Genomic DNA, 27,942 nt, shown 5'->3' on the forward strand with positions numbered 1-27,942 from the left:
TGCGCAAAGCTATATGAGGGCTATCTGCGCTAGCCGTCCCTAATTCAGCAGTGTAAAACTAGAGGGAAGGCAGCTAGTCATCAACACCCACCGCCAAATGTTGGGCTATTCTTCTATCAACGAATAGTGGGATTGACCGTCACATTATAACGCCTCCATGTCTGAAAAGGCAAGCATGTTTGGTGCAACGGAGGTGCGAACCCGCGCTTCTCAGATTACAAGTCGCACACCTTAACCCACCTGGCCATGCCGGACCACCACTAAAATCTAGACCCAGTTCTTAGTATAATTAATGCTACTAAAATATACATTACATGACTAAAACAATATGCATGTTTCAGATTTTCCTTTAATTAATTTGCGTCCTTCTAAATTGATTTCAGACCATCGGTAACCCAAGTTTTTAACCATATTTGTAGAACAGTCAACATCAAGGCATTGATTCATCTCTGCTATAATTAGATATTTGTAGCAGATTGGAGATTATTAAATATTTAATGCAATAAAGAGTACATTTCATATTATGCAATACAAAATTCTTATGTTGTTATTACTCTAAAATTTACATATTTAACTTTAAATTATGTTAATATGTTAATTTTCAGGGAGACATGCCCCCAGTCATATCTAGATCGAGCTGCTTTTGCAAATTCCTTACATTTTCAATCTATCATTGTAAAACCAACATTTCTTCCGAAGCACTCCAATTTTGCATCTCCTTCGTACACTTCTGATTACAATCTAATTAATGAACAATCAAGTACAGTTGAAGGTTTGTGAATATAGACAAACTGAAAATTAATTTATCCTTATATTTCAATCCCTTAAAAATATCTTAATCAGGTTCATAATTAAACATCATCTCTAATATTTTCAGTATGTGTATCATATAAGTTTGAGAGCAAAGCCACACTGGGCGAGCTGCTTTGTTCACAGGAGGAATCTATTATTGTTATTTGATTTATATTCTACATATTATTAATATCAATAAATGAAGAGGTATATCACCTTCTGCTCGAGTGGTTGAGTGGTGAAAATAAATCAGTTTTGTTTTTTGTAAAACGGCTTCGTTGTGGCATTTATTTACCGTCTTCTCACAAATTTTTCAAGAGCGAAGAATTTTTTTTGTCCTTTGTATCCAATCTATGCGTTTTAAAAAAAAATCCTACCTTTTCCTTTGGGAGGACAACCAAAACGTATAAAAATATAAGCTCAGCTGATCTTCGTCATCGCCCTCAAGGGGCCATTAAAGGAAGTACGCGCAACAAACTACCAACGGGGGATAAACGTACGTACCAGCGGCGTTAACACTAATCTTCGTGGCTTGCTGATAAGAAGACGTGCGGGTCTCAACGAATCGAGACGTTAAACTCCCTTCTCTACAGCGAGCGTGTTGTACTTGCCTGTCAGAAATGTCATGCCTAGACTGAAAAACTGTACTCCCGGTATTTTCTAGAGACACTGTTGTCGTTGAAATGAATATTGCACGCTAGTATTTCCACTAACAAACAAACTTTGATGTGGATGAAGTTTTGCTGAAATAATAGTTTGTATTTTCAAAAAAACTAATTATTTTGTGTACAACTTGTGAGTTACAGACGAACTTCATGCAAAGCGTTCAAAGGAACCGTGACGGTTATCACTGACAAAAGGTAAAACGGAAAGAGTCGAAGTTTGGGAATTTCGTTGTCACTGGACAAAGAGTTATTTCGCTATGCCAGTCTTCGCTAGTAGCCTTACAGCCACTGGGGTTTTTTGGGCTTGTCTGTCTCTGGCTGCTGCCATTCTGAGCTGTTCTGGCTTCTACCTACCCTTCTGGATACAGGGTGCCTTGTTTAACTCCACAGAGGTTTCGTTTGGCTCGTTCCGCCGCTGTAGCTATCCAAGAATGAAAGATGATGGAGGAGTCCAAATCGTCCATGAGTGTGGACGCTACACAACCTTCCGCGATATTCCTAGTGTCTCGTGGCAAGTCACGACGGTCACCGTGGGGATCGGGGCCGCCACTTCTCTCCTGATGGCTTTTACCGCCCTGGCGGCATGCTGTGTAGCGGACGTAGTGACCAAACGCGCGGCACGTATCCTGGGTCTGGTTCAAGTTGTAACAGGTGAGTCAGTAGATGCGTCAGAATTATTTACATTGTCCGAAAAGACTGGAACCATGGACGATTTGCAGCTGTTTCAAACACCTGAATGATTATAGCGCTGTCAACACGAGAATGTTGAGTTAGTCCAAACATGTTTCGAATTACGAGGACAGCACGTGTAACACATTATATAAAGTCCCTTGGTTCCAGAATTTTTTTGGGGTGGGGGGAGGACACCATTATATAACTAATGAAGTCATCGCATGAAACAATCATGTTGCTTCCTACAACCTGTAATTAATTAAACTGTGGACCATGTCACTTCTGTACAGCATAAAGGAGCTTCCAGCAGCTTGTCTGAATAAATTGATCACTTCATTATATAACCTGCAATGTTAGTAAGCGATCCAAGGCAGAGGCGTATATAGGTAATGGTTAGAGGGGTCTCAGCCCCAGGGTCCATGGTCTTAATGGGGGCCCATTGATAATTTTATTTTATATAAAATTGTATGGGATGTACGGCCCACAAAAATTATTAGCCCCTGGACCTACACAACCTTAAGTTCGCTACTGACCTAAGGACCTTCTGAGGAGGATCTTAAGCCGGTGGCTCAGTAGCAAGGCTGATAACTTAAAACGCTAAAAATCGGGTTTTAATACTCGCGGCAAGCGCAGCACAAATAGCCAATTATGTAGCTTTGCGCGTAACAACAAATCAACCTTAATCACGTGCAGAGCTGGCTTCGAAACTGTGCCGCCCACTTTGGTCTTGTCATGACCTGAAAAATTATGGTATCTTATATTAAGCGCTTTGAACATATACTGTGAGTTTAAAAAAAAATCCAACAGAGACTTGGACCGTTGAACTTAACATATAGGGGTCACTTGCCATGGAATGTCGGCAAGAACGTATGTATCACTTTACTATAAAGCTAGAGTGCACGCGCACGTAGATACATATCACATTTACACATTCAGGAACCCAGCGTCTTCCCAATGTGACCTCTTTCGAGCGCTGTTTGTTATTAAAAGAGCGCTGGTGTATTTTACTGCGTACTTATCTAAGACAGTAAGTAAAGCGCAACTGACTCTCGTTAATGTTACACCAATCTGTATCGTGTTTTATTATTTGTTCTATGTGTGTATAAACCACAAATAAAATTCCATGTTGTTTTTCTTAAACCAAGTAACTTAAACTTCATACTTTTACAGTTCTAAAATAGTAGAACTTGATGGTTTCATCTACTTCAAAACTAGAGTTACATTTAATTTTTGAAAGAACAAAAAACCTCCCAGTCTAATCAAGTAACAAATAAACGGAAATATTATTCACAAATAAAATGAAGTTTCCAGCCGTGGTGGTTAGAGCACTCTACTCGTAACCTGCGGATTCGATTACCCGTCAGTGAAACATGCTCACTCTTTTGGCCGTGGGGACGGTATAATGTAACAGTCAATCCCACCATTCGTTAGTAAAATAGTAGCCCAAGAGTTGGCGGTGAATGGTGTTGACTAGCTGCCTCACCTCTGGTCTATCGCTACTAAATTACAGATGGCTCGATAGCCCTCGAGTAGTTTTGCGCGAAATTCGAAACAAAAGTTATACAGAAGTTTTCAAAGGACAACTCGGGAATGATAAGTTGTTGGCCTTACAGTACAAACGTGTGGGGTTTTTAGAGTAATGTTTCTTTGTCTACTTTGTTGAAACATTTTTCTAAACTACTTACGTACCAAACTTGACGTTAACCCATAACTGTGATTGGTTACGAAGTCGCTAACAGCATACAACAATCCCCTACCAACACAGGTATATGCAATCAACAATTATATCAATATAGTTGTTATTTAATGCTGGGAATCCACTATGTATTTTACACAGAAAATGAATGATTTTTTACCCAGTCGTCTAGGCCAGTTTCTTACACTGACTGCCGTAGAAAAGAACACAAAAGTACCCCACTCAACATAATGTAATATGCGAGCCATTTAACACTACGCAAAGTTCGGTTAAAAGACGTTTCATTTACATGTCTGTATTTACCTTCTTTAAGAAGTCTATTCATTATGAAAACACATTTTCAATGTTCAGTACATATCGAAATGTTGAAATGTCCTTTTTATCTCCATTTAGACATCAAACTGATTTTACTAACATTTTATTCATTCATGTTTTCGTATCTCTTGCAAACGGTTCGAATGCACGTTGTACTTGTCTGAGAATACCCGACTACGTCGTGTTTTTCAACACACGAGACAACTTAACATACTGTTTAGCCAGCATTACCACATAGACTTGATGCGCAGAATGTGTTATGGTAGGTGTACAGTGTGGGGAGGGGTGTTAGTTGGTTCAGTCGGCCGTTCTAAAGAATATAAACATCGTGGGAAAATGACAAAAGAAGTGGGCTGGTAAGAAAGCAACAAACGAGGGAGGATGAAGCTGGAGGATAGTCAATTACACTGTCTGATCTTTGGGGGTCGTCAACGGTAAAAACGTTTAAGTGTCAGCTCTCAACGTACGGTAGGCTTAGCATATTATACTTGCAAAGAGCGTGCAAACGAGTATAGCACTTACTTCAAAGTGTTGGATGTTATACTCTTATGTTCTGTTTTCATACTTTCCACACACACACACACCAACCTCTCAGAAAGCTATTGCTTTCGGACTGTCTTAATTTTTACCTCTCTCTATCTCATGGAATCCTTAAATTCTCATTTTGGCTTTTCAGTTGTCGAAGTTGGCCCAGCATGACCAGGTGGATAAGACACTCGACTCGTAATCCGAGGGTCGTGGGTTCGAATCCCCGTCACACCAACCATGCTCGCCCTTTCAGCCTTGGGGCGTTATAAAATACGGTCAATCCCACTACTCGTTGGTAAAAGAGTAGCTCAAGAGTTGGCGGTGGGTGGTGATGACTAGCTGCCTTCCCTCTAGTCTTACACTGCAAAATTAGTACGGCTAGCGCAGATAGCCCTCGTGTAACTTTGCAAGAAATTCAAAACAAACCAAACCACTATTGGAGATCAAATTCTAAAGAACTAGTAAAGAAATGGACGGTGGTCATGTCATCCAAAAAATAATTGCTTTTACAATTTTGTACCTGAACCACATTTAACATCTATGATGTTGAAAGGTAAACAGTGTACGTTTACGAATCCCAAGCATTCTTTTGGACTCAGTTTTCCTTATCTAAGTTATTCAATTCACGTAAGATTGACGAAATATTAAAAAATATCCATATAGGCTCAGACTTTACGTTTAATTTTTTTTTCATGTGTGTGTATATAATATAATTTATTGAGCAGTTTCGTGTCACTTTTACAGACATACGTGACCTCTATCACGCCTTTTTATTTCTGAAATTGCGCACAGCACTTAAAAATAAGTAATTTATCTGATGAGACTTTGTAGAATGGACGTCAACTGCCTATTGTGAAGACACTTGAAGGCGAAAGGCGGAAGACTTTCGAAATGTTGTACTCTACACTTGTGTCTACACAACAGACAGATGCCTTCAATTCTACAGAGTTTTATCATGAATATCTTGCCTAAACAATCTATCAAAGAGTAATTTATCTGTCTACACTCACTGTAGCACTCTCTTGTGGGTGAGTCTTAACTAACACAACAAACAATATTTTAATTTCCGATTCTTGGTTCGTTTTTAGTTTCAAATGAAAAGTTTCTATTCAGCAACGCGACAATACAGCAAAAATAAATGTATTATTATTAGCTTACTGCCATAATGAATCAAGTCTGTTCCTCATGTGGTCTCAACCCGTAAGTCACAGCAACATGTAACACATTCTACGTTAAAAACAATAATGTCATTTCCACTTTCGCTGAAAACATTCATAATAACTCTTAGCGTTCAAAGTTAAAGTTGGCATACTTTTGAAAGTGCAGACGTTACAAACTGTCACCGGCTTTACAAACTGAAAACGTTGATGTTTGTCTAGGTAATCATCTTATTTCACAAACTTGTCATCCAAAATTCTATAACAAACAATAAGTCGTTTACAGTTTTGATGGAAGCGACAACGGTTAGTTGGTTGAATACTGTTGTAATAGGAGTAACAGTATATAAGGCATACTGAAGATGATACGACTATAGTTGGAGTTGTGTATGAGAGTACGGCTGGGACCAAATAAGTTACTAAGAAGTCTTAGCTCGTGCGCACACCCATTGTCTAAAACTACCTAATAAGTCTTTCTTTTTATTAAGTTTTCTAAGTTTACATTGTATTAAAATATTTCATAAGCTGAGAATGTAGCATATGGTTATAAAGTAAAATATTACTAAATGGGCCTAGTTTGTTTGTTATTTCAAGTACTATGATAATTTATATATGTTTTTAGCGCTCCTGGACTATACAATGGGTGAAAAGGTGTTCCTTAAAAAAATGCATTCCATGTATGGCAATCACGTGCTCGATGATGTACTGCTTTGCGATGCCTTTCATCACAAATCGTACAAAAATAAAACCTATATGAAGTTATGGTTCAACCCTACACTTTATTTGTAGTATCACTGAACTTAGTTTTGTTGTATGGTTACAATGGAACCCCAGGACTTTCTAGGGCGTGGGTTGGCCCTGCGGTAGAGCTGTGTATCTTGGAGCTGGCTATCCAAGTTCGAATCCGTGCGATACTAAAGTTGTAAAATCAATGTAAAAAAATATCGGTAGTAAAAACCAACAACGTGACGCTAGTATGGCATGTAAAGGGCACAGCAAATAATACGATCATCGATGATCCTGTTACCACTGGGTTACGATCATCGGATTACCCTGTTACCACTGGGTTACGATCATCGAATTACCCTGTTATCAATGGGTTACGATCATCGGATTACCCTGTTATCAATGGATTACAAATCGTGTAAAAGTGTATCCTAGGACGGCTGGTATGGGCAACCTGAACATGACCTAGGAATTTCAAAATATTGTTCTCTGCTTTAATAGTAAAAGTTTTAATACCCATACCAGCAGTCCTGAGATACATTTTTATTTCAAGTGTGTTTCTCGTCATCACGAACGGGTTAGAAGTTCGTATATTCGTACTAGATGACCACTTTCTTCTCGGGAAGCTAGTAAAAAAAAATTCTGGTCATACGGCAGAGTAAGGACCGAACCGGTTCAGGGAGGTTATGTCACGTCTTCAATACCCTTATAAATGTCTGATTTTAACAGAATTTAATGTGTTTTAACGGTCTCTAAAAGATAAGAACATGGAAACAAGTAAGTAGAAAAAATGCAACAGATTAACTGCGAACTGTTTTCGTGCACTGCATTGAATACAGTTATAACACGTTTTACTAATAAAGAATGATTTACACATACCGTGGTAACAATAACTTCAACAAATAGTTTTTTTCACTTCGACCGGCGGTTCTCAAACTTTAGTAGCACGGGGAACCTTTTTAATGTAAATTTATTTTTTCGAGGACCACCAAAACCTATCGATTTTTTTTATTTAAAAAAGGTAAAGTGCACGTGAAAAGCTGTATTGTGAAATTAAATGGTTTAATTGATGTAAACTTTAAATTTACGATAATATGTTTTTATTCTATAAATTGTACTTCTTTAAATATTTTGTTATGAAATTTTGAATATGACTGTTGCAAAATTCCTGCACGGAACCAATAGAGATAGCGAGAGGTACAGGAATCGACTACTTTTGTTATTCTCTGTTGTAGCAGTAGTAAAAAAACACAATAACAATACAATACTAAACTAATAATTTTATATTTATATGTAAAATAATGCCAAATTTTAAAGAAAATTTTCAAAAATGGGATGTGTATATAACATGTGTATATAACAAAAACCAGTCATGTTTTATATCTAATTCTCTGGTAAACAAGTACTTGCAAGTTAAGTTTCCAACTTTACAAAAGGGCCCGTCATGGCCAAGCGTGTTAAGGCGTGCGACTCGTAATCTGAGGGTCGCGGGTTCGCATCCCGGTCGCGCCAAACATGCTCGCCCTTTCAGCCGTGGGGGCGTTACAACGTTACGGTCAATCCCACTATTCGTTGGTAGAAGAGTTGGCGGTGGGTGGTGATGACTAGCTGCCTTCCCTCTAGTCTTACACTGCTAAATTAGGGACGGCTAGCACAGATAGCCCTCGAGTAGCTTTGTGCGAAATTCCAAAAAACAAACAAACAATCTTTACAAAAATCATCAGCTTGTATTTTTATCTCCAGGTGGAGCAGTGGTAAGTCTACGGATTTACCAAGCTAAAATCAGAGGCTCGATTCCCCTTGGTGGAGTTGGCAGATAGCCCGATGTGGTTTTGCTATATAACACACATTATCTATCTACACGTTAGCCTAAAGTTTTCTGATTAGATCCCAGAAAATGATCTTTATCAATATTCCTGTCCTGATAATTGGACTTCTCTTTCTTCTTCTTGTATGTAATGTATGTATGCATTTTTTTTCTACAATCTCATCAGTAGTTTTTGTTGGTTGGTTGTCTTCTAATGCTTGTTTCGGAGGTGTCTTCTCCCCTTCAAAAAGTGTTTTTATAGTGGGGAATTAGTTTTTCTCTCTCCATTACCGAAAGAAGCTCGGCATGGCCAAGTGATTAAGGTCGCAGGTTCGAATCCTTGTTTCATCAAACATGCTCGCCCTTTCATTCGTGGAGGGCGTTGTAATCTGTCGGTTACAACTCCATTATTCGTTGGTAAAGGAGTAAGTAGCCCAAGAGTTGGCAATAGCGAGCGATGACTAGCTGCCTTTCCTCTAGTCTTACACTGCTAAATTAGGGACGACCAGTGCGGATAACCCTCGTGTAGCTTTTCTTGAAATTCCAAACAAATAAACAAACCATTACTGAAAGTAAACTGTTATTTACTTTTAAGTTTGCACCACATCTCGATCGTAAAACTGACTGCGCATGTGTACCAGGCAAAGGTGAAATCGTTAACTTTCGAATTACAGACTGGTTCTCTTTATGTTTTGCCAATACCTTTCACTGTTGGTGTATTTGTGTGTGTGTGTGTTTGCGCGCGCGATCTAAATACTGCATGATATTTAGAGTAACTATGTGTTACAGCACTCGATATAAAGAACTAAAAATGTTAATTGCTGGAGACTGCGCAGTAATTAGATGCAATATTGGTGGTATCGGTTTTGTTTTACATTTCTCTTTTACCGATTAATATGTCACTAGGGACCCTATAACCACCAAATATATATGGATCCACGATCACAATGGTAAGTAATAAGAAAATATGTTTGCTAAACCTTTCGGATATATGCGTGCTTTTATATAAAGAAAACTTTTGTTAGGCCTTACGCAGCAAACGAACTTACAGGCGGTACGACGAATTATTGAAGTTTTGCAGTGATCATGTGATACTATCACGTGCCAAATGTGATTCATTTACGAGGAAACCAACCGTCTGATCAGTCTGCCGTTATGGATTTATCCATTCAGAATACATTGTATATTATCAGTTGTTCCGGCCAGGCGTGGTCTAGTGGTTAATGTAAATCTGGAGGTTTATGGTTCACGACCCTTGTGGTAATATAAAAAAAACCAAAACAAACACGCCTGTCATTTTGGAAGCATGAGTGCGCTACAGGAATGATGGTCAATTCCCACTATTCGATCAGAGAAGAGTAAGCGGTGGATGCTGTCAACTAGTGCCCCCCCACCCTCACAAAGTTGTCAGTTTAAAATTAGGGACTGCTAAGGATAGTTAGTCCTCCAGGGAAAATAATATTTATATTTTCTTGGCTCATAGTTAATAATAGTAAAACTTATTCTTTTTCTGTGTTGAAAATTTTTTTCTATTTATTTATTAATTTACTTTATTTTCACTTTAAAATGTTTCCCAGTGGGTCAGCATAAGTTTATGGTCTTATAACGTCAAATGGGAGGGAAAATCGATTCTCTGCTGTGGACTAAGTATAAATAGCCCTTTGTGTAGCTTTTGAACTGTACAGTACTTTAGGTGAAAAAAATGAACGATGTAGGGTAATTTTAAGAACAGTCTCCATGTAAAAAAAATATGTATGTTGGATAATGAAAAAAGTATATATTTTGTTAAAACTCAACAGCCAAGTCTTCCAAGTACCAGATTATATTTTTACAACCTTTTCTTTGCTTGATCTATCTTTAATTTTGTATCTATAAATTGGATAACATAATCTTTTATGACGTGTATTCGTATCAATATGAAAGAGGCAATAAAATGTCGGTAAGGCTCTACTCATAAGCGTGCGCAAACGTATGTGTGTGTGAGGGGAGTGTCTTAGTGATTGTATTGATATATGTATGGAAATAAACATGTGCGTAATATCCAAATTATAAACGACTTAGTTTTACTAAAGCAGCCATCTATTTCAACACGTAACTGATACAATCAAACCATGTGCAAACAGTAATATATAAAACCCCAGCCATTCGAAAATATCCGGGGGTTATACCCCTGTCTTTCTGTCCTAATGATCTCAAAGCATCATCAACTACGAAAACATACATCTCATTTTACACCATCCTTATTTATGAGTTGTTACAAAAAGATATTTAAGCGTTATAATGAATGGTTCGCATGGACACGATGGCTATTTGCGATAGTCATCCATAATTTAGAAGTGAATGTCCGGAGGGAAGGCAGCTAGTCATCGCTACTTACTGCCAACTCTTTGGCTACTCTTTTGCCAAAGAATAATGGGTTTGACCGTCACATGTTTGTTGATACGGGGACTCGAACCTGGGACATGTATATCGCGAGTCGAGTTCCCTAACCACTTGACGATGGTAAGCATTTCCATTAAGACATAAGGTACTTCGCTTTCTTTTCCCTTATTATTAAAATCCAACAACAACAACAACAAAAAAGGGGCGAAAAAGCCCCCCAAAAGTTGTATTTTTTTTCAAAGCAACCCTTAGATTTTAAAGTAAAGTCAGGTGTGTGGTGGGGGTGTATAGGTCTAAAAAAATAAACATTCTGTATTTTTACTAATGAAGGGCTGGTAATACTTTGCACAGTTATTATATTTGGTTTTCCTTGTGGGCGATAAAATACTTTTAGCTTCCAACTAACAAATATGTTTTCAAACAGGAAATTTCTGCTCTCTTTCCTGTTTTTGTCACTGAACTGGTTCGTTCTGTCAGCTGTGGGGGTGTTTTAAAAATGTGACAGTCATTTGTTGATAAAGAATAGTCAAGGAGTTTGTGGTAGGTGGTGTTAATTAGCTGCCTGTCTTCCATCTGGTCTGTCACTTCGGGCGAAATTCAATTTAAAAAAACACTCCAGGTTTATTCTACACACATTTATGTCACTTATATACCACTCATCTACTGAAATAGTTCGAGTAGTTAGAGAAAAATGTATTATTAGCAAGTGTTAGAGGGCTAATCCTCTTAATAGAACGCTTGTCTAAAATGCGACGAGTCGAGAGAATGTGTACCATTAAAATATATCGTACTAACGCCATCTTTAGTCAGAATAATTATTAGAAGAACATGTAAAGAATGTAACGCGACGAAAATCTGAACACGTACGTTGATCTAAGACACATTATAGTAGTTTAAAACTTTTAAAAGCTGTACAAGTAATAAAAATCCAGATATATATGTTTATAGAAATTAGAAGAGAAAAAATGATTACCCAGAAAAGTGAATTTAACAGCATAACGGGACATCTTCCCCATTAATAATTGCCTTAAAATAGAGTGGGTGGGTGAGTGGATGTTTTCTTATAGCAAAGCCACATCGGGCTATCTGCTGAGTCCACCGAGAGGAATCGAACCCCTAATTTTAGCGTTGTAAATCTGTAAACTTACCGCTGTACAGAGTAAATTTATTATAGTATGTTTGCGAATATAAAATTAGTTTTTTCTGGCGAAACTACAAATTGACATGAACTGCTTTTGTTTTCGCCACACAAGATAACACCTGTAGTTAAGCGTTGAAATAATTTTTTTTTAATAATTTGGCGATTAATCATATTATCAGGTGACTTTCCCGATTGTTCTCGATTGCTCAGCATCTTGTTTACGCTGAACAAATAGGTTTGTCTATATAGATTAAGCAAAAAGCTACGCAATGGGCTATCTTTAATCTGTCCACCACGAGTATCGAAACTCGGTTTTTAGCGGTGGGAGTCCGCAGACATACCGCTATGCCATTGGGGGAAGCAACAAATATATTGATTTATTTTGAAATTAAGGACAAATCCACACAATGGGCTATTTATGTTCAGCCCACCACGGGTATCGAAATCCGGTTTGTAGCGGTGGGAATCCGTAGACATATTGCTGTGCCACGAGGGTGTCTGAACAAACAACTAAACACTTTTAATTCAACATAAATTAACTGCGTCGCTAAATCTTTGCTTTTATTCACATTTCTTTGTAGAACGTAACACATTATTTTGACATTGAAAATGTAAGCATAAAATCTTATAAGCTGATTTGTTTCGTTTTCAACTTAAGCGCAAAGTTACACAATCTGCTATCGTACTGTTCACATCGCAGATACCAATAACTCTTCCGCATCGTTACTTAGATCTTGAAGACTTGGGATGGTCAGATACCTGGTAGACTTCTTCCTTCTCCTTGTAGTACTTGTGTTGTTAGATGTTTCATTCTTGGGTTTGTTTCAGTGAGCTGGTTTAGATGGGTATCTATTGGTTTCAGATTGCTACTATCCTTTTCTGTGTTATAGTCGTTTATGTTATCGGGTCATGTCTATTTATGAGATTATATTTACTATATGGTTGTGTTTTGAAGTGTTAATGGGATATCGAGTAATTGTATGATATCAGGTAGTAAGGGTGTAAGCCTTACAGGGGTTCCCAACCTTTTGGCACTCGCGACTTGAAAATGTAATTGATGAAATAAAATTAATGTTATCCCAAGCTACTTCTAACAAGGCTACGCGACTCCCCTGCCATAGCTTCGCGACCCCCTGGGGGGTCGCGACCCACCGGTTGGGAACTGTAAGGTGTTTAATGGGTGTGTTTAATGAATATTTTGACGCTGTTTTCTGGTTTTGAGGATTTCTGTGTTCTAATAAAAATTAGAAAGAAATAGTTTTAAGCTAGTTCCGTTATTTTAGTTATGGTTCAGTTTTGTTGTGCTTATGTTCGTATTTTGTTTTGGGCGTATCGTGAATTTGAGAGAGTGCTTTTGTTGTTTGTTCGTAAGCACGTGTTTTAGGTTGTTGTTTTGTGATGATTTTGTTAGATCTGGGTGCAGGCAACAGCGGTCTTTTTGTGTTCTGTCTGATTTCTGGTTTCGTACGTGTGTATCTTTGATAGTTGTGTTATTTAGTGTGCTTGTTATGTGTGTTTTGATGTTCTTATAGCTTGCCGTGTGTTGCTGTTAGCAGTTATAGCAGTGTAGTTGGTGTGTTAATTCTGGAACAGTTTGCGTTTCCATGTTACCGCGGGTATCGAAACTCTGTATTTAGCATTCAGACTTGCCGCCGAGCCATTGAAGATCTCGTTGTTTGTTTGTAAACCTAACGTAATCGCTCGATCCAGTTTGCTGTGTTTTTATAAGAAACATAACAAACCATAGCAACAGTCAGGGGGCCTGGCATGGCCTAGCGCGTTAAGGCGTGCGCTTTGTAATCTGAGGGTCGCGGGTTCGCGCCCGCGTCGCGCTAAACATGCTCGCCCTCCCAGCCGTGGCGGTGTATAATGTAACGGTCAATCCCACTATTCGTTGGTAAAAGAGTAGCCCAAGAGTTGGCGGTGGGTGGTGATGACTAGCTGCCTTCCCTCTAGTCTTACACTGCTAAATTAGGGACGGCTAGCACAGATAGCCCTTGAGTAGCTTTGTGCGAAATTCCAAAACAAACAAACAAGCAACAGTCAGATTTCATTGTTGGGTTTTATTCAGCTATTACCTAAACCAGCACAAGTTATATGTAAATTGTTAAAAAAAAAAACATGGACATTTACATGTATTAAGGAGAAAAACGTTTCTACGAGTACTTTTGGTTGTTAGCACTTCTTGGTGTTAACAGCGTTGACGTTTGTGCACGTGCTGTGCCAACAGCCAATAAGACAAAACCACTGATACTTGATAGTCGCAACTCCGTTTTGCGAAGTTAGGCTTAACCAGTATATTGTTTCGTCAAATGACCTAAGAGGACTTTTATGTGTTTCAGTGAGGTTATAATAAAAGTCCTCATTGTCTTAGCAAAGACTACATTTTGTCAGTTAATGTCACCGAAGTATCATGAACGTTCTGATACTTAAATGAAATACCACACTTTATCTAAATTACTATATTTAATATTCAATTTGCATATTCTGTGCTAATGGTAAAATTGCAGTAAGGAAAAAACAAACAAACATTTAGTTTGAAGACAAAAAACATTAATTTCTCCGCATGGTTGGAATGCACCGGATTGTTTAACGTAATCCTTTCTACAAATTTATAAAAATTTGGTAAAAACTAACAAAGCATTGGAAATATGCTAGAATGCATGTGTCACATACACGCTATATTTAATCACGAGATATCATTCAGTATTTTCTGTCAATTTTTTTCTTCTAAAATAAACTGAGAATAAAACGTTACGGATAACTTGGCACGCTACGAAAAACGAAGTGTGTGTTTGTGTAATATATATAACGAAGAAACGGGATGTTGCTTCAATTATTTGAGGTCTGTGAGAATACTGTTTAGTTCTGCCTTCCTCTGTGGTTCGTGCTGTGAACGATTAGCCAATATTAACGCTAGACAAGTCAGTATATGGCATGCAGGCAGAATCTGTGATCGTTTACAGAGGGCTCGTGCACAACTTCCTGTTTGGCATGTGCTATTTTATCTCATCGCGAACCCCTACACTGGCACACACATTAGCACATTCATGTTTACGTAGTTCAATGTATAATATTGATAGAAATACAGCTGCTAACGAGCCTCTGTTCGTGCTCAGATAATGACAAGTATATCATTAGTTTTCTGGGGTGCGTGTTTTAGCGTAGTTTGTTAAATGTACTGACGTACGATCCATAATAAAAGATCTTGCAGTTAGTCCAAATTATATAGTAAAGGCAAGCGTTTTAAAATATGTTTTAATACATTATTTAATGTTGATACTATGTTCTGTATATGAATATCTTTAGGAACAGTTTCTGTTCACAAAATAAATATACACTTTTGGTACTCGATGGTTAAACGAATATGACGTGAAAGCAACTAATCACTTCTGGATTATGTTGCGTACTGTATCAACAAGCATGTATGTGGCTTTTGCCACTGACCATTGCTCTTGTATGTTATTCGTTGTTAAGAAATTCCGCACTTTGCTTACAATGGCTGGGGTGCGACTTTTTTTTAACGTTCCAAACTTCTCAAGCTGATCTACATTCCTTTATTTTCCAGTTTTAATCACATTAAATACAAAATATATCCTTCTCTTGTAAATTCTAATTCCCTGATATGAACATATTTTTGTGATAAGAGTGTATAAATATTTTGCGTCTAAAAAGAAACATTACATACCCGTCATAAAACCAAATACGATCAGTTTCAGGTGGAATAACAATAGCTGCCAAACGCCAAACGATTTCAAGTGTAGTTCTTATACACACCATTTCACTGCTGCTTTATATCGAATGTCGTTGTCATATGGCTTTCCGACGTATTTATAATCCACATTATTTTCATATAACGTATTCAGCTCTGCGTATTCAGCATATGAGGTGTTGCTTGTACATAAAGACAGTCTTTGATTAAAAACATTATTAAATATATTCTACAAAAATATTCGTAGTTTGATGGCATTGCCAGATTATTTCTAATTTAGCAAGGTAAAGCTAGAGGGAAGGCAGCTAGTAATCACCACTCACCGCCAACTCTTGGGCTACTCTTTTACCAACGAAGTGGGATTGACCGTAACATTATAACACTTCCATGGCTGAAAGGACAAGCATATTTGGTGTGACGGAGATTCGAACCTGCGACACTCGACTCGTAATCCGGGCCTCTAGACAGTCGTTGCTCACTAAATATCACGTTATACTCGCTACTGATGCGAAATTTTCCAACGGTATTTCCAACGAGAACGATTTATTATTTTTTCCTTAACTTGCTTCGATTACTCGGTTCATCATTGTTTTATTTTTAAAGAATTTTAAACATTGTCTGTTTTACAAACGTTATTTCCTTTCATCGTCTTGAAATGAAGAATTACTAAGGAAATAAAAGAAGACTTTATAGTAAAAAAACGAGACAAAATATAATATATTATTTTTATTCGTTAACGGTATATCGGTGATATTGGAATTCACTGTTAAGTATTGGTTTGAGTCCCTTTTTTTTATAACAGGGTTAGGTGTCTTGCTCGTAACCTGAGGGTTGCAGGTTCGAATCCCCGTTTCACCAAACATGCTCGCCCTTTCAGCCGTGGGGAGGTGGCGTTATAATGTGACGTTCAATCCCATTATTCTTTGGTAAAAGAGTAGCCCAGGAGTTGGCGGTAGCTGGCAGTGACTGGCTGTATTCCCTCTAGTCTTACACTGCTAAATTGGGGACGGCTGACACACATATCCTTCGTGTAACTTTGCGCGAAATTCCAAACAAACATGCGGCACCTGTCCCCCCCCCGGAAAAAAAGGGGTAGGCTTTGCTCCCCCATATGAATTTGAAGAATACTGAAGAAGTAAATATGCAAAGCCTGTTGTTTAAAATGTGAAAATATTTTATTTTTAACGAGACTCAATTTTGGGTTACTACTCCATCTCGATAAAAGTTTTGAGACAAATAGTCCCTCCAAACATAAATAAGATTTGCCCTCCCAGGAGGCTTTGTCCCTCCAAGTGAGAGAAATCTGGTGCTTTCACTGGTCTCACTGTTCAAATAGCTCAAACTCTGATGGTTGACTAAGCTGTCTTTTTACTAGTCTATCGTTTCAAAATTAGGCATGACTAGCTTAGGTAATTGTTGAGTAAGTGTGCATGAAATTCAAAAATAAAAACCTTCATTTTAATCGGCCATCCTCTTAGATTTCTTAATTTATTATTATTTTTAGATATTTTCAAAACCAGTACTTAATTTATGTTAAATTCGTATAATCCAATGACGGGGTTTACAAAACAGTAATAAAAACGAACCAGACGATGTCTATAAATTCAGTGTAAATAAAAACTGAGTAACAATACTGCCCCATCACGGCAAACATGCTCGCTCTTTCAGCCGTAGGGGCGTTATAAGTCACGGTTAATCCTACTATTCGTTGGTAAAAGAGTAGTCCAACAGTCAGTGGTGGGTGGTGATAACTAGCTGCCTTCCTTCCAGTATTACACTGCTAAATTAGGGACGGCTAGTGCAGAGAGCCCTCGTGTAGCTTTGCGCGAAATTCAAAACAAACCAAACCAATAATCACTTTCTACCGCGGCGATTACCACTTGGTATTTCATAATACATAATACGTAAGAAGATATATAATAAATATATAAAATTAAACTTCAGTTTAGTGAACTTTGCAACATACGTTGGAGAATCTTTTTAACGTGGAAACCAGAAAGACTGCGAAAGCGTGGAAGGGGTGGGGTAGGATATTTTGGGTCATCTGGCCATGTTTTATTCAGTCCAGTACAATCCATAAGTATTATAAATGAAATAAAATCGGTAATACTGTTTTGTAATTGGCAACCATATATTTTATTGAAACGTTTTGTGTTCCGGTCTGGATATAGAAACTCACCCCTCTTATTTTTACTATTGTGGTATCTGTTTTCTTCGCAAAGATTTCAGAAATATTAAATTGGGCCAATAATACTGTTAGGGGATTTTACAGTTCTACACTATTTAAGACTTTAATAACTGTTCGTATTAAATTTTGTAACATATTAACAACATACAATCCACCAGAGTTCGAGTTTATTAAAAGGGGGACGTGTTTCCCTTATTACAAACGTAGTGGACGTTAGGGTTCTAGGTAGAAATATATCAAGAGCGGTGCTATTTGTTTTAGGGGGGAAGTGAGTGACGAATTCATTGCTCTAAGGGGGACATGCCCTCTCGGTGATTTTTGCAGTTTCCTCCGTAAATGACACATTTTAGTGTTACTGCTGCTTTTTCCTACCCTTCAATCATCTTTTATACATACATAGTCCATGTTCAATCCTGCTCCCTTCTAGCGAGTGAACCCTGGTCAGTGAAGTCTTTCAATGAATGGAGAATTTCAGTTAATTTCGTCACATTTTGATCGAACATTGGAACTTTATTTAAACTGCTGTTTTTTACACGATTCTACAAGCGTGTAGCAGATAGACATGCAACTTGTCCTACATGTTTAACTTTCTTCCCGGTTTTCAGAGAAATAGGGGCGAGTAATTCTTCCAGTTTTACCCCTATCATCCTCGTCCCCTTAACGTGACGAAACTAGTAGTTACATAAGGTTGCCATCCACATGACAAGAAATGATTATCACAATTTTGAAAGGAAAGAATAGAACAACAATTAAGTCATTATAACCAGTCTCCATGCCTTATCTGTCAAGGCGAACTGGGACGCACGTGCACGCTTCTGCTGCTGTTACAGCAACGCACGTGATGATGGGTGTGTTCAAGGTGGACAGTTGGAATGTAAAGATCTCTGCTCTCCCTCCTGTATATTCGTGGTGTCCAGAGGCTCGTTTTAGAAAATTGGGCTCTGTGATAAATCGGGAAACGTTAGTTATTTGCGACCAGATCCATGTAGTTGAGTATGGGATTTTTAAAACGATTCCAGTCCGCTATTTAAGACTCCAGAAATTACTTCGTATCGCGAACGGTTTTCCTAACTATCCAAAAATCAGAAAAGGAATGTCATAGTTCTAGCATTTGGTAAAAAGATGTTCATTGTGTTAACGCAAAGCCAAACAATGGGCTGTCTGTATTTTGTCCACCGAGAGGAATCGAACCTTGGATTTTGTAAAAAACATATTTCTACGATTTTCAAAATTAACAGGAACTAAATAATTTGCCAATATTTTTAATCTCACTCTTTAAAATGTTTTATTCACTTTTATTAAAAGATCACGCAGGATGAGAACAAACAGGAAACCCAATCTCCCAAACCTTCAAAGAGCTCTCGTGTTAATAGATATTTTGTATTATGAAGTGTTTTCAGTTTTTAATGCTTTATTGTGTTGTGCATAACACGTGCTAAAGTTTAAGGTTCAAATCCTACACGCTCCATCCAGTGGCACAGCGGTATTTCTGCAGACTTCCAACATTAGAAACTGGATTTCAACACCCTTGGTAGGCAGTGTGCAGATATCCCATTGTGTAGTTTTCCGCTTTCGTTACTTCAAAGAAGACCTCCAAGTATATAAACGAACTAAAAAAAAACTTATGCTTAAATGTCGAGTGCAAATACATAGTTATTAAAGTCATTGCCATGACAACATCGGATAGACATCATTTGCTGTTCAAATTACTAGCCTCGTTAGAGAATAGCGTTATTTGTGATTACTGCGGATGTGACGTCACAACTTATAACTTAAAGTACTTCTTCGCTATTTATGTACACTTTAAGCTCTAGAATTAGCGATTTAATTTAGTTAAACAGAACCATCGTTTTTCAAACTGTAGTTTGCAGGGCAAGACAAGACACATTAAACATTCATCATTTCATTTTATTTTGGAGTATTTAGAATCTAATGATTCCACAATGTCTCGAACAACAAATAATAATAAAAAAAACAAGAAACACAGTGCTACTAAACCTTATTTAAATATATATAAAAATAGCGATATATGCGCGCGCACACGCACATCAAATGTCTGGCTACTTGTGTGGGTTGGGAGCTCCGAATGCTTGGAAGCCCCTGAAATAAATGACCAAGAGTTATTATAAAGAAAAACCTGTGAACATTAATGTCACAATGGTGGCCTTCATTAAAACCCTACAACTGAAATCAAGGGGGAGCCTAACCTTATTTGCTTATCCACCAGATGAATTGTTTTTTTCATGTCGAGGTGGTGGGTATGTGGGGGTGAGTAAGATAATAAAGTTTTCGGTCCTTAAAATAAAAACATAAATACTATTTTCTTTTTTTAAGTGGGCCCGGTATGGCCAAGCGTTTTAAGGCGTGCGACTCGTAATATGAGGGTCGGGGTCGCATTCCCGTCTCGCCAAACATGCTCGCCCTTTCAGCCGTGGGGGCGTTATAATGTTACGGTCAATCCCACTATTCGTTGGTAAAAGAGTAGCTCAAGAGTTGGCGGTGGGTGGTGATGAATAGCTGCCTTCCATCTAGTCTTACACTGCTAAATTAGGGACGACTAGCACAGATAGCCCTCGAGTAGCTTTGTGCGAAATTCAAAAACAAACAAACAAACTTTTTTTAAGATTTCGTAAGTACACCGAAATGAATGGATTCAAATTTATTACTTCAAATTGTCAGTAGGTGACATGTTAAATTTTTAATGATGTTTACAAGGCAAACAATGGTGAAATAATTTTCTAAATATTTGTTTGCAAGCACATACCGTGTTTCTCCGAAAATAAGACAGGGCTTATATTAATTTTCACTCCAAAATATGACACTAGGGCTTATTTTCAGGGGATGTCTTATTTTGATATATTAAAAAAATGAAGTTATAAAGTAAAACTATTAAACTAACCATTTAAAATAAACTATTATTAAACTATTAAACTAACTTATTAATATTTAAAAACTAATTAACTAACTATTAAACTAATTAATAAATTTTTTTTTTATTTCTTTCCTCTTCCTGCCACTCTTAACTAGGGCTTATTTTAAGGGTAGGGCTTATATTAAAACTATCCCCAAAAATCACACTAGGTCTTATTATCGGAGAAACACGGTAGTTACACAATGGCCTATTGGTACTGTGCCCACCATCGAAACTTCAGTTTTAGTGCTGTAAGCCTCCAGACTTACCACTGAGAGCTATTCTAAATAAGAAAAATTGATTATATTTCTTTTATTAATATCACTTTACTGCACTATTCCTCCTCACACTAAGCATCGTTTTTGCAGAATCCCCGTTATTGATAAATGAAATATTAGAAAAGTATATTTATTTATAACGATTATATGGCCGTTATGTAAAGGAACGCATAATTAATGTTAGTTAATTCAACATATTAGGTTTTATTATGCCGTTCATAAAAATGAGGGTTTTAATGTGAACTTCGGGAATTGAGTCTTAATACACATTGGTTAAGTTGTAGCAGTCGATTCAGTTTGATAACTACGTCATTAGGAACAATCAACATACGTATTTGATCGAAAACGATGAATAGTAATTTCAAGCGTTGTAAGCGTCAGTAACCATTCGTCCCCCTCTCTACCACGTGTGTGACTTGTGGTAACCGGTGCAGATATGCACCCCTCAGATACAGTTTTTCTCGTTTCAACATTGTAGTTTCTATCAGGGTTTTATCAGTCCTTTACGTGCAAAAATTCACACAAACACGTGTCGACCGTGGGAATATATATTCCACTGTTTTATATTGTAGATATTTTGTGTTTAATGTAGCGAAAACACTAGAAATGAGATTATTTTAAAAACCATTAAAACAATACAGAACCACAAGCGTGCACGTAACGAACTGAAATTTTCTTTACTATAACAGCCACTTGCAAACGAAATGAAATATTGTTTATTTCTGTTTTCAAAGCGTTTGACAAGTAAACTTAAAAATAAGTAAACAATGCTTGGAAGCAGAAAAACGTTAAAACTGAACTCGTACAACTGTAACATTGATGTTTTTTTTCATAGAATATGTGAAATTAAACGAATTAGGCTTTGTTACTAAACGGAAACAATAAAAAAACTGAAATTCCGCAGCTGAAAGCTTGCAATATTAAAACCAGCTACTTACCAATCGGCACTCGAATTTTTATACGGGATCATGCCATACAGTGGTTGGTATACCAACTTCTCTGTAATGAAGCGTAGAACTACAGAAATTAATTGGGCCTAGCGAACGGCAGGCAAGTTTCTTTTCTATTTTTTTTTAGCTTTTATTTTTTAAAACTACTTAACAGTTAATTTTGTCTTTATAGATTTCTTCTAATTTAATATTTGTGAGATTGTTTTATGGAAAAGAATGAACATTAACTAGTTTGTCGATACTTGCTCTGTTAATCAATAATAAAATTGCCTTGTTTCTTTCAGTCAAAATAAATACGTCAGAAGTTTTCAAACAATGCTCATCAGGAAATTATTTTCGTTACTTAATTACGTAGCCCGGCATGACCAGGTGGTTAAGGCACTCGACTCGTAATCTGAGGGTCGTGGGTTCGAATCGCCGTCACACCAAACATGCCTGCCCTTTCAACCGTAGGGGTGTTATAATGTGACGGTCAATCCCACTTCGTTGGTAAAAGGGTAGCCCAAGAGTTAGCGGTGGGTGGTCATGACTAGCTGTCTTCCCTCTAGTCTTACACTGCTAATTTAGGGACGGCTAGAGCAGATAGCCCTTGAGTAGCTTTGCGTGAAATTCAAAAAACAAACAAAAAATAAATCACGTGCGCACTGTATTTGTGCAACACGGGCCTGCGAATTTAAGCTTTATAAAAATTTTGATTTTAATAATGATTTTCCATAATTATTTACGTAGATTTCGTAAATAATATATATATATATATATATATATTCTATTACGTAAGAATGTTTTACAGATCGAGAATAAAAGAAAAACATATTGTCATTTTGTTTATTACAACGATAGTTTTTTATTATTATGCTTTTTATATTGGAATTCTAGAACTATCGATAAGACTCTCGTGTCGCGATTGGTCCAGAGAAATATCTTGATGACGAGAAACCTACTTGAAATAAAAATTTATCTCAAAACGGCTAGTATAGGTATTACCACTTTTATTAATAAAGCAGAGAACAACGTTTCGACCTCACTAGGTCATCTTCAGGTTTTTTTGTTTTTTTTTGTTTTGGAATTTCGCACAAAGCTACTCGAGGGCTATCTGTGCTAGCCGTTCCTAATTTAGCAGTGTAAGACTAGAGGGAAGGCAGCTAGTCATCACCACCCACCGCCAACTCTTGGGCTACTCTTTTACCAACGAATAGTGGGATTGACCGTCACATTATACACCCCAACGGCTGGGAGGGCGAGCATGTTTAGCGCGACGCGGGCGCGGACCCGCGACCCTCGGATTACGAGTCACACGCCTTACGCGCTTGGCCATGCCAAATCTTCAGGTTAACAAAGAGAGTTTGCAACTGACTGTTGCCGGGCGCAAGCCTTAGGGACGAGAGTATAAACGGGTACGGGAATGTAGGGGGCGTTGCAGTTGGATGTTAGGTTATTAATTAATATAGGTATAAAGGTCTTCCTTTATATTGGTTTAAATTTGGACTTAGTTGTTGTATAAGTAGGGCTTCTTTCTTTTCGCATTTGCTTATATTTGTTTCCCTACTTAGTATCTAGTGTTTTCTATGATTATGTTGTGTTTATTTGATTTGCAGCATTCAAAAACGTGTGAAGGTGTTTTTTTTTTTGTGTGTATGTTCTTTGAATCTAGTTTCCATTTTTCTGCTCGTTTCTCTAATATAGAAGTCGTGGCAGTTGTTGCATTGTATTCTGTAAATAATGTTGTGTTTGTCAATGTAGTTTTTACATAGTATGAACTTTAGTTTTGCACCTGTTTTTTGAATAAATATGGTGTTTACTGAAATTTTGTGTTTTGTTCTAAGTTTTTTCCAAATGTTGGCTATTTTTTCACTGATGTCGGGAACATATGGTATGCAGCAGTATAAGGTTTTGTAGTATCTGGGGGTTTATTATTGTATGTTATTGATCTAGGTGTGTGCAAATAATTTTGTCCATGTTTTTTGGAGGAAATTTGTTGATGTTGATAAAGTGTTCGTTTTATATTCATCGTTAAGTTTATCAGATGAGCATAGTTTTGTGGCTGTGTTTATTTAGTTTCTTTATATGTTGACTTTCTGTTTTGTTTCATGTGCGATTTTTCTGTGGATTTCTGTTTTGAATTGTGTATTAGTTTTTGTGATCTTAAAGTTTAGAAATGTTATTTGGTTACTTTTTTCCTGTTCACAGGTGAACTTAATTTTGGGGTTATGGCGTTTGTTTTTTAGTTTGTTTTTGAATTTCGCACAAAGCTACTCGAGGGCTATCTGTGCTAGCCGTCCCTAATTTAGCAGTGGAAGACTAGAGGGAAGGCAGATAGTCATCACCACCCATCGCCAGCTCTTGGGCTACTCTTTTTACCAACGCCCCCACGGCTGAAAGGGTGAACATTTTTTTGGGACGGGGATTCGAACCCGCGACCCTCGGATTACGAGTCGTGTGCCTTAACCACCTGGCCATGCAGGGCCGTATGTGAAAAAACTAAGCGTGTGTTCTGTACACGTGAATCCAGCAGTTGTAATGTCAACATACCTGTACCAGTGTAGTGGTGGGTGTAAGACTGAATTAATCGCTTGAGATTCAATGTGGCATAAAAATGTTGGCTAGAACTGGTGACAGGATTCCCCATACTTAGACCATTTATTTGTAGGTAGTTTTGGTCATTGAACATACAATTAATTTGGGTGGTAGTGATTTTTATAAGGGTGCTAACTGGTTGTTTCGGATGTGTATCAATGGGTTGGGGTCTTAGATATAAAGTTCTAAAGCTATCTTGCGGGCTTCGGTGGTTGCGACTTCTGTGAAGAGGGAAATTACGTCAAAACTGGCCATTAAGGCTTTATGATTTAGTTGATTAAGAATATAATTTAAAGTTCAAAGAGTCTTTGAAAAAGTAGTCGGCTAATGTTACATATATAGAAAATGCCCACGCTATATATTTACTGAGGTTATACTTAAATGATTCATAGGTCGACATTATGGGTCGCAGTGGACAATCGGGTTTATGAGGTTTGGGGGTGCTGTGTGGTTTTGGTGTGCATGAGTCGGTCTTTCGTACGTAAGAATAAAGGTTTTTCTAAAAAAAATCTATAGGTAGTGGTTGTCAACATTTTAAGTATAACAAAATGTGACCCGATTTCAACGAAAATGATTAATTTATGTAAAGTTACGTTTTGTGAAAAAACTGTACATGATGGTGAAAAATGGAAATCATTTTTAGATTCAGCGTACAGGAATTACTGTATAACATATAAAATTTCAAGAGAGTAAAATGGTATCAAAAACACGAGTTTAACGAAAACGGATTTTATAACAATGAAATGTCTGATTGTAAAAATGAATGAAACCGGTTTTATAACAATTAAAGTCTAGCTGTAAAACGCATAAAAAGCAAAGAAAAACCAGTTTTATCATGGAAATATTTTAGTCACTGCTGTTTACGAGGTACCATTGTTCAACTACAATAGTGTACTAAGTCTTGACTGTAAAACAAACAAAAACATTATAAAAGAAAGAACAACCGAACGAGAGAACAGAAAAAAGGTATATCCTACACATGAAATTTGCCGCTGGTGTAGAAGACCTCACCGTGAAACACGTTCGTACAAGAGAGACGGGCACGTGATCAGCAATGAAGTTAATGGGATAGAAGTAGATCCTCGAACGAGTTCATTATATGACTCGGTTGTTTTTTTTTTCTTTTTTTTTTAATGACTTTACGCACAGTTTGCATGCCGTTAGCTTAGCAACAGAAAACATTCCAGCGTGATCTTGCTCTAACAGAGCTTTTCAAAGAGAATTTGTTTGAGAGTACACGCACGAGCACTTGGAAATGTTCTAGTGGTCTACGCTGAAAGATGCAGACAATAAGTTTTCTCCCAACTCAGCTATTTGTTTTTTCCTTTAGTACACTAAGTCTTAAAGATATTTGTGTTGTTACTCACGAAAGTGGCGTATGTTAAGGAGGTTCATCAATTTGGATGTTACAGGAATGTAATCATAGATTTGTTTGTTTGTTTCAACACTTTCGGGATAAGGTATAAAAAGGGCTACTTGTGCATAGATAGCATTTTCTTAATTTTAAACTGATAGACTAGATGGATAACAACTATTTAACAACACCCACAGCCAATAAATATTTCGGCTACTCTTGACAAACCTAATGTTGGGACTTTACTGTCAGCTGTTTTTACTGAAGCAAGACGAAAACCATGAATTCTTCTCTTCCCAGTCTACGCATATTATTATTATCGACAATACTTGGTGTGTGTGTTTGTGTATTTGACTTGCAATAAAACGACTATTATACAATGTTTATAATTCATAACTTAGTTTTAAAAACCCTGTTCTGTATTAACTTTGAAGTTTGTTATTATTATATCCTAGAGATAATTCATACTTATAATTAACATATATACTGAAAGTCTGTTGCTACAATATATACAATTATTGTACCAATAAAAGAATCGTGGTTTCGCTGGTTCTTAAACTTTAGTAATTCAAGAACCCTTTAAAAATTTTATTTCGTCAATCCTTAAACCAATCGATGATTTTCTTTCTTCTAAAAACAAGATTCAGTGTACCGGAAATATTGTATTCTAAAATTAAATGTTTTTATTCATATAAATTTAATTTTACGAAAGAAATTCATCCTGTAAATTATATTTTTCAAAATATTTCTTGGAAATTTCAGATATGACTTGCAAATTCCATCGAGTACCCTGGTTCGAGAAATTCTGTTATAAGTTATATCAGAAAAACTGTTTTCAATGTACGCTAAGAACATATGGTTTTAATAACTTTAGGGGCCAAATGTAATTATAAAATCAAATTTAAAGGCTTATTTTCGAATTTAGTAAAAGGAGTTTTTAAGTATTTTTGGTACGCCAGTTTAACTTACCCACACCAACAGATAGCGAAAATCTGGATATAAATATTGGTGGCTTTCGCATCTTTAAATAGCTGTTTGGTAAATGTGCTGTGCCAGCACTTTATGAGACCCAACATACACGTCGCACAAAATGTATACATATTTTAATTCTTAGAATTAATTGACTGGAAATGTATTTTATTTTTCAAAGTTCTGGGTAAAGAACAAAAGCTGATAAAGTTAGTTTAAAATTTAGTACGGGTTCAAATAACGGAAAGAATTGTGGAAATGTCACGATGTTATGGTTGTTGTACCAACTGTTGGTAATTCAAGTTTAGTTCGCCGTCTTATTCTGTACATAATTTAAATCCTCAACGAGCACTGCACTGAGTTAACGTTTTGTTGTTTGTTTTTTAAATTACGTGTTTTTTTTTGGTTTTTTTTATTGGCAACGTAAATGGAAATCGTTTTGTATGAAAGAAGACATTTTGTTTAAGGTATACATACATGAAATGTCGAGTTTACACATTAAGAAAAAATGTTTTGGTGTATCTTTGACCAATAAGTGGCGTTACATAGTGGTCAAATCATGAAAAATAAACTCTCTTAAAAATTAATAATTTGTTATTTAAGAAAATTTCGGTCGTTTTAATAAGTATGGAGGAGGTTCTTTCTTTCTGGCTTTCTTCAATTGTTTAAATGCATCTGAAATATACTCTAGAAACGGCAAGTCGTCTTAGATACCAGTAGGTTAAACATAGTCACTTCATCTTCCTGTATTTATAACGACGGTTAAAATCATGAATCCGGTCATGTGGATATTAGAACTTCCAATCACAGCAGCAGAGTATGACTTTTGTATTAGCGCTACCATTTTATGAATAATCTTCCACATTTTCCAGAATTTAACACACAGACTGCGAGGGAGTGAGACAGTTTTAGTAGAGCGATTTTCCAAATAAAGTTAAAGCTTTCTTGCATTAAAAAAAGGAAGATTTGAGCTACTTTCGATACCCGAAATCTGAATTTCCCGCCATTGTGGTGGAATTTGCACTAGATTTCAAGCTACGAGGAAGCACAACCCAATATTCCATCCAAAATCCCATAAAAAACACTGTTGTGTCAGCATCTGTAGTGCAATACAATATCAGTTTC

The 27,942-nt window shown here is 36.9% G+C and overlaps 1 protein-coding gene across 4 annotated transcripts in view; it reads left to right on the plus strand.

The window, feature by feature from the left end:
* Positions 1-1,228: 1,228 nt before the first annotated feature.
* Positions 1,229-27,942, plus strand: part of LOC143244086 (LHFPL tetraspan subfamily member 6 protein-like) — a 46,311-nt gene continuing 19,597 nt past the window's right edge. For 3 of the 4 annotated variants that reach the window (XM_076488140.1, XM_076488141.1, XM_076488139.1), the window contains exon 1: positions 1,246-2,108. In XM_076488140.1, the coding sequence (XP_076344255.1) occupies positions 1,715-2,108 (394 nt within the window). In that variant the 5' untranslated portion in view covers positions 1,246-1,714. Of the gene's footprint in view, positions 2,109-27,942 lie in introns of all 4 variants that reach the window. The other variant, XM_076488138.1, reaches the window with a different exon arrangement.

This window comes from Tachypleus tridentatus, chromosome 2 (assembly GCF_004210375.1).
Source record: "Tachypleus tridentatus isolate NWPU-2018 chromosome 2, ASM421037v1, whole genome shotgun sequence".
NCBI classification, from domain to species: Eukaryota; Metazoa; Arthropoda; class Merostomata; order Xiphosura; family Limulidae; genus Tachypleus; species Tachypleus tridentatus.